Source organism: Camellia sinensis, chromosome 9 (genome assembly GCF_055761805.1).
Source record: "Camellia sinensis isolate YWXY chromosome 9, ASM5576180v1, whole genome shotgun sequence".
Taxonomy (NCBI): Eukaryota; Viridiplantae; Streptophyta; class Magnoliopsida; order Ericales; family Theaceae; genus Camellia; species Camellia sinensis.
This window is the reverse complement of record NC_138969.1, coordinates 31,892,169-31,899,546: the sequence shown is the minus strand read 5'-3', so window position 1 is coordinate 31,899,546 and position 7,378 is coordinate 31,892,169. Positions and strand designations below refer to the sequence as shown.

The 7,378-nt window shown below is 37.7% G+C and overlaps 1 protein-coding gene across 1 annotated transcript; it reads left to right on the top strand.

Annotated features, from left to right (window-relative positions):
* The first annotated feature begins 207 nt into the window (after positions 1 to 207).
* On the top strand, positions 208 to 3,128 carry LOC114265604 (uncharacterized). The gene is made up of 2 exons (XM_082888886.1): positions 208 to 717; positions 834 to 3,128. The coding sequence occupies exons 1-2, from the start codon at positions 208 to 210 to the stop codon at positions 3,126 to 3,128; spliced, it is 2,805 nt and encodes a 934-aa protein (XP_082745012.1).
* Positions 3,129 to 7,378: the final 4,250 nt, after the last annotated feature.

The window sequence follows — 7,378 nt, the reverse complement described above, 5'->3', positions numbered from 1 at the left end:
AATAGATCCTCTCCTTATCAATTAAATAGTATTAAAAAAATTTTACTCCTAACTAAAAAAAAAAATATTTCAGTGTTTCAGAAACAAAAGAATAAGAAAACTACCATTTCTTGTCGTGAATACTACTGCTACAAGCTTCAAATACGACCCAATGATTCTTCAATCTTACTCCGCTCTGGTTGTCTCTTTCAACAGTATTGTGTTGATATGTATGTCAAGATTGAAACATCTAGACTTCAGTTCTTTCAAAACAAACAAAGAGAAATTAGGGCTGATTTGTATCAAGGAATCATAGACAGTGTCACAACAGGTGAAGGTAGAGGTTCAAAGATTGGTCACAGGATTATACTACCACCGTCATTCATAGGTAGTCCAAGAGATCTTAGACGTCGATATGTTGATGCAATGGCTTTGGTCCAGCGATTTGGCAAACCTGATATCTTTCTTACAATGACTTGTAATCCAGCATGGCCAGAGATTAAAGCTGAGTTAGGACCTAATGAGGAAGCTCAAAATAGACCAGATTTAACCTCTCGTGTTTTTAGAGCAAAAATGGAACAACTGAAGGATGACATCATAAAACATCAAATCTTTGGAAAAGTCGTTGCATATGTCTATGTCATTGAATTTCAAAAGAGAGGTCTTCCACATATGCTTCTATTGTTAATTCTAGTACCTAGACAAAAGCCTTTATCTCCTGATACTTATGATTCAATCGTATCTGCTGAACTTCTTGATAAAAAAAAAAACGTCCTCATTTGTTTTCTATGGTGGTGAAACACATGATGCATGGACCTTATGGTGAAATGAATCTAAACAACATTTGCCTGAAGAATGGAAAATGCAAAAATCATTATCCCAAAAATTTTGAACCTATAACAAGATCTTCCAAAGACTCATACCCAATATACAAGCGTCGTGCTGATGGTAATCAAGTGAAAATTAGAGGGCAAATTTTGGATAACCATTGGGTAGTTCCGTACAATCCATATCTTCTTGCCAAATATGATTGCCACATTAATGTGGAAATTTGTTCAACAATCAAAGCTGTCAAATATTTGTACAAGTATATTTACAAAGGCCATGATAAAATTGCATTCCATATTGTTCAAGAAAATCAATCAGAAATCATAGATGAAATTCGACAATTTCAGTCCGCAAGATGGATTTCACCTCCAGAGGCAATGTGGAGAATTTACGCATTCTCTTTGAATGACATATACCCATCAGTAATCCATCTTCAAATCCACCTTGAACACCAACAATTTGTTACTTTCAATCCTTCAGATGACCTAAATTATGTGTTAAATAATCCCATCCGTTCAAAAACAATGTTGACTGAATTCTTTTTGATGAACAAGTCAAATGAAAAGGCAAAGCTTGGAAAATATTTATATAAGGAATTCCCTGAACATTTTGTTTGGTGGCAACAAGATAGAATGTGGACTGAGCGAAAAAAGGACAATGTTATTGGGTGCATTGTCACAGCACATCCTGCACAAGGTGAAAGATATTGCCTTAGGTTCCTTCTAAACAACATTAGAGGGCCTACATCATTTGAATCTTTGAGAACCATAAATGGAAGAAAAGCAAAAACTTTTCGAGAAGCTGCCCTTCTCTATGGTCTCTTACAATCAGACAACAATCTTGAACAATGCTTGGAAGAAGCAATCTCTTACCAAATGCCTTACTCTCTAAGAAGATTGTTTGCAACCATTCTCATTCATTGTGCTCCTAATAATCCAAAGCAGTTGTGGGAAAAATTCAAAGACTACATGGCAGAGGATTATGCCAAAACAACAAATCTTTCAAAACAAGAAATTTTCAAAAAAGTTCTACAAAGCATAAATTCAACTCTTCAATCAATGAGCAAAGATATCAAAGATTTCAATATTTGCTCTAACAACGTGCTTTCATCTGATAATCAAGATACCTGTTGCGAAATTGAAGAAGAAATGAATATTGTTGTTTCTGAAGCTGATTACCAGTCTATTTCTCTATTATCCTCGGAACAAAAAGTAGTATTTGACAAAACCTTAAATAGGGTCTTCTTAGGAAATCAAGGGTGTTTTTTCATAAATGGTCCTGGAGGCACTGGTAAGACCTTTTTATACAAGGCATTGTTGGCAGCAATTAGATCCAAGAATTACATTGCTCTTGCAACAGCAACATCTGGAGTAGCAACCTCTATTCTCCTAGGAGGGCGCACGGCCCATTCTCGTTTCAAAATACCTATAGATGTTGATACATATAAATCTTGTAACATAGGTAAACAAAATGGGCTTGCAAATCTTTTGAGAACGGCAAAACTAATCATTTGGGATGAGGCACCCATGGCCAAGAGACAAAACATTAAGGCATTGAATGATATGCTAAAAGATATCAATGAGTCAGAGTTACTCTTTGGAGGCAAAGTTGTAGTTTTGGGTGGTGATTTTCGACAAATACTACCAGTCATTCCCAAAGGAACAAAATATGATTCAATTGATGCTAGCTCGGTCAATTCAGAATTATGGAAATCTGTTGAGAAAATAAAGTTGACTGAAAATATGCGAGCAAGGCATGATCCTTCCTTCAGCAATTACTCATTGCGCATTGGCAATGGATCTGAATCAGTCAATGATCAAAACAAAATCAAAATACCAGCATCTATGATAATTTCTAACAATTTTTCAAATGCTGAAAATTCTATCAAAGACTTGATTCAAATTGTCTTTCCAAATCTCAAGAACTACTCAAAAGATCCAATTTCAATGATTAATTATGTTGTGCTCACTCCAAAAAATGATTGTGTACAAGAAATAAATGATTTGTTGATCAAACAATTCCCAACAAAAGGTAGATTATATACAAGCATCGACAAGACAAACGATCCAAATGATCAAGGACAATATGAAGACTTCTTGAATTCTCTTGAACCAAATGGTCTCCCACCTCATCATTTAGAATTGAAAATCAATAGTCCGATCATAACTTTAAGAAACATAGATCCTTCAATAGGCTTGTGTAATGGAACGCGACTTATTTGTCGAGATCTCAAAGATTTCATCATTTGTGCTGAAATTGTTGTTGGGGATCGGAAAGGACAAATGGTTTTCATACCACAAATACCATTGCAACTGTCATGACCCAAACCCGCCCCTATAGGTTTAGCACCGTAACCGGCCAGTAATCCGTGGATTACTAAAGGCCTCTGAACAGATTAGCAAATAATAAGGGGCTGCGGAAGTAATAATACAAAATAGATAAGATCCAATGAGCTGTGATAACGTACATGGGACAGAACATTTCAAAACTTATTTATATACACATAAACATGCCAGTCTAGATACATAATATTTACAAGGCATTTACAAAATGTACTTCCCAAGACCTGACTTTACAGAGCATACACAAAGACCAGCATGAATACAAAAAAACAGCCATGGCATTAGGCTTCGTTCGGAACCTCCTCGGGAGGCACAATAGTTGGCTGACAAAAATAGAACAGAAGGTCGTCAACTCTGGCCCTGGTCATGTGCCGACTCACCTACATACATAATATAAACTGTGAGCTAAAGCCCAGTGAATAATAATAGAGTAAAGGGTTTCAATGAATAAGTTCGTACAGATTCAGAAATCATAATTCAGATTTGTATCAAACTCATATACAGACAGAAATCATAAGTCATGATTAGGTTTACGTGATACATCTATTAGCATAAACAGAACAGAACAGAACAAAACAGAACGTATACACGTAAGGTTACGAATAACCAGTTCCATAAAGGAACCTCTGGATCCGGGCAACAGAACAGAACAGAAGCTGAGCCCCCGTGACAGGGCCTCCGGTACGGGTAACAGAGTGCAGACAGAAATAAGTTCCATAAAGGAACCTTCGATACCGGGTAACAGCTAACAGATATCACATGATTCTAAGGATGTCACGAGTACATGTCAAAAATTGAACAATCATTCATTGTACAGAACATATCATTTCGGAAAACAGACCTTGTTTTATCACACAGAAAGTAGATACAGTTTGAACATAACTTTACTAAATTATTACTCACAGTTGGCCTTGAAACAAACAGACGGAGCAGATTGATCACACGATACGCGGCACGTGACCTACATAACAAATAATGGACACACACTTGAAACACACATTCTAATTGCACAAAACTTACGTCGTTGGTTCGTAGTGTGTTTCTAACCTTAAATCCTTACTATAGAGTTTTAAACATGGCCTATGAATGCCTAGGATGGAATGAGGATGCAAAGATGCTTTGGAAAACATTTTTCAAAAGTTGCTGAAAACAGGGGTCTCGCTCGAGCATGGCTTTCTTCGCTCGAGCGAGCTTGTCAAAATAGAGGGGTCGCTCGAGCGTAGACTCCTTCGCTCAAGCGGTCTGTAAAAATGCAAAAGTACTGGTTGTTGAAATTTTATGCTCGATGCCCGCTCGATGCTCGCTTGAGCGTGAGTCACAGCTCTTCGCTTGAGTGTAGGTCTCGTCGCTCGAGCATGCGTCTACGTGCACCAAAAACCTGAGAGCTTGCAATTTACACTCGAGCCACCATTCCTTCGCTCAAGCAAAGCTCTGAACAAACGATGGTCGCTCGAGCGAGGAAGCCAAATTCTGGAATTTTCAAATTTGCCTCCCAAGCTCAAACCAAGCATTCAACACCTCAAAACTCGACCTCTTGGGCCCATTTTCTAGAAAACACTTGTAAACTCATAGTATAAGATGTTTCAAAGATCAATTTGTAAAATCAAAGCCCAAAGGTGAGTCAATTAAACACAATTTCAAATAGAACTTCAAGAACAAAACAAGAGCTTAACATGCAAGTGTTCATTTTAAATCCAATGCTCTAAAACATGACCAAATGTAAGATTGAGCTCAAAATCATGATGAATTCATGGACTAAGGCTAGAATATGAGCTTGTATGCAAGAACTTCCATGAAGACACTTCAAAATGCTAAGAGATGAACATGCATGCATGATTTAAGCCTTAATTCAACATTTTCAACCAATTCTTGACTTTAAACTCTAATCTTCCATGAACCATGCAAGAATTAATCTTAAATTCACAATGGAGAAGGTGAAATCTCTACCTTAGGTCTTGAATTCTAAGTGTAGAAGCTCAAATCTTCCAAGTTTCCTTCAAATCTCCAAAGATCAAGCAAAATTCTTGTTGAATAAATTTTCTCCTACTCTTCTCTCACTCTCACGGTTTGGTCTGAGATATGGATGAAGAAATGATGCCTCAAGGGTGTGAATTAAGTCCCACACAAGTTTGTAAAGGTGGCCCACTAAGTGGCAAACGTGTAAATACTCAACTAATGTCATTTAGCATTATTTAATCCAATTTAATCATACCAAATCAAATTTCAACTAAATTTACCATAAAATCACATTAATTCTAATTAACACAAAACACTAATCAGTTTCAGATTCGGCCGCCGATAAGACCTTCAATTTGCAGTTTAAAACATAAAACATGAACAGATCATTTTATGGCAAACAGATGAGAACACAAAGATAATGCAATACATATGCAATTTAATTCCGAACTCCTTCTAAATTACTGTTAGGCATAAATAATCATGGTTTAGCATTAATTGGAGGTCGAGGTTATTACAGTCTTTCCTCCTTAAAAGAGTTTGGTCCTCCAAACTCGAATTACCTTCATTCGAAATCAACATTGGGTCCAATGGGAACAAATCTGGATATCTCTTCATCATGTCTTCCTCGGTTTCTCAGGTTGCATAAGTTCCTCCGTGGTTTTGCCAATCCACTTTCACCAACGGTATTTCTTTATTTCTTAAATTTTTGATCCGGCGATTCACAATCTGGATATGTCTTTCCTCATAAGTGTAGTCATCTTTCAAAAGCACATGTGTCGGTTCGATGACGTGGAGTGAATCCCTCAAATATTCTCGTAGCATCGATATATGAAAGACGTTATGCATGTGTTCCATTACTGGAGGTAAGGATACCCGATACGATACCGGATTGATCTTTTCGAGGACTTCATAAGGTCCAAAATATCTTGGCGCCAATTTTCCCTTAACACCAAACCGAGTTTGACCCTTCATCGGGGTCACCTTTATGAACATGTGGTCCCTAACTTCATATTCCCTCACTCTTCTTCGAACATCGGCATAGCTCTTTTGCCGACTCTGTGCAGTTTTCAGACGCTGCTGTATCAGTTTCACATTCTCGGTTGTTTCTTGCACAAGTTCCGGTCCCAACAAAGGTCTATCACCTGCTTCAGCCCCAACATATCGGAGAACGACATTTTCTTCCATATAAAGCTTCGTAAGGAGCCATTCTAATGCTTGAATGGTAACTGTTGTTGTACACAAATTCAGCTAATGGCAAGTAGGTCTCCCAATTCCCTTAGAAGTCTAACACACACATTCTGAGCATATCCTCCAGAGTTTGGTTCGTTTGTTCAGTTTGGCCATCTGTCTGTAGGTGATAGGCACTGCTCAGTCTCAATTCAGTCCCCAAAGCCTGTTGCGAACTCTGCCAAAATCTCGATACAAACTTTGAGTCCCTGTCAGACACAATAGATACTGGCATTCCATACAATCTCACAATTTCAGTCATATAGATATTGGCCAATTTATTAGCGTTATAAATAGTTTTGACAGGCAGAAAATGGGCAGATTTAGTTAAACGGTCAACTATAACCCAGATAGAGTCCATACCTCGAGAAAAACGAGGCAATCCCACAATGAAGTCCATGGTAATGTGCTCCCATTTCCATTCCGGTATTGGGAGTGGTTGTAGCAAACCAATGGGTCGTTGGTGTTCAGCTTTAACCTGTTGGCAATGTAGACATCTAGCCACGAAATCGGCAATACTCTTTTTCATTCCAGGCCACCAAAAATTTTGTTTCAAATTATGATACATCTTCATGTTCCCCGGATGCATAGCAAATTTACTACTGTGAGCTTCGGTCATAACACGTTTCCTCAAATCATAACAATCGGGCACACAAAGACGGTTCTGAAATTTCAGCACATCATTCTCAAACACAAATCCTGGCCTCGGCTTTGAATCAAATTCCTCCGTGATCTTTTTCAAGTATTCATTCTCGCACTGTTTCTGTTTGATCTTGTCAAAGAATTGTAGGTTGAGCGGCAATAGCAGTTAATAGCCCATCTTGTTCTAGGTCAGTCAACAATTCTTTTCGGTTGGATAGCAAACATGACAAATTCGCACTGGATTTTCAGCTCAAGGCATCTGCTACGGTATTAGCCTTTCCTGGATGATACAAGATTTGCAAATCATAATCCTTGATTAGTTCAAACCATCGTCTCTGTCTCATGTTTAATTCCTTTTGGGTGAAGAAATATTTCAAACTTTTATGGTCTGTATACACCTC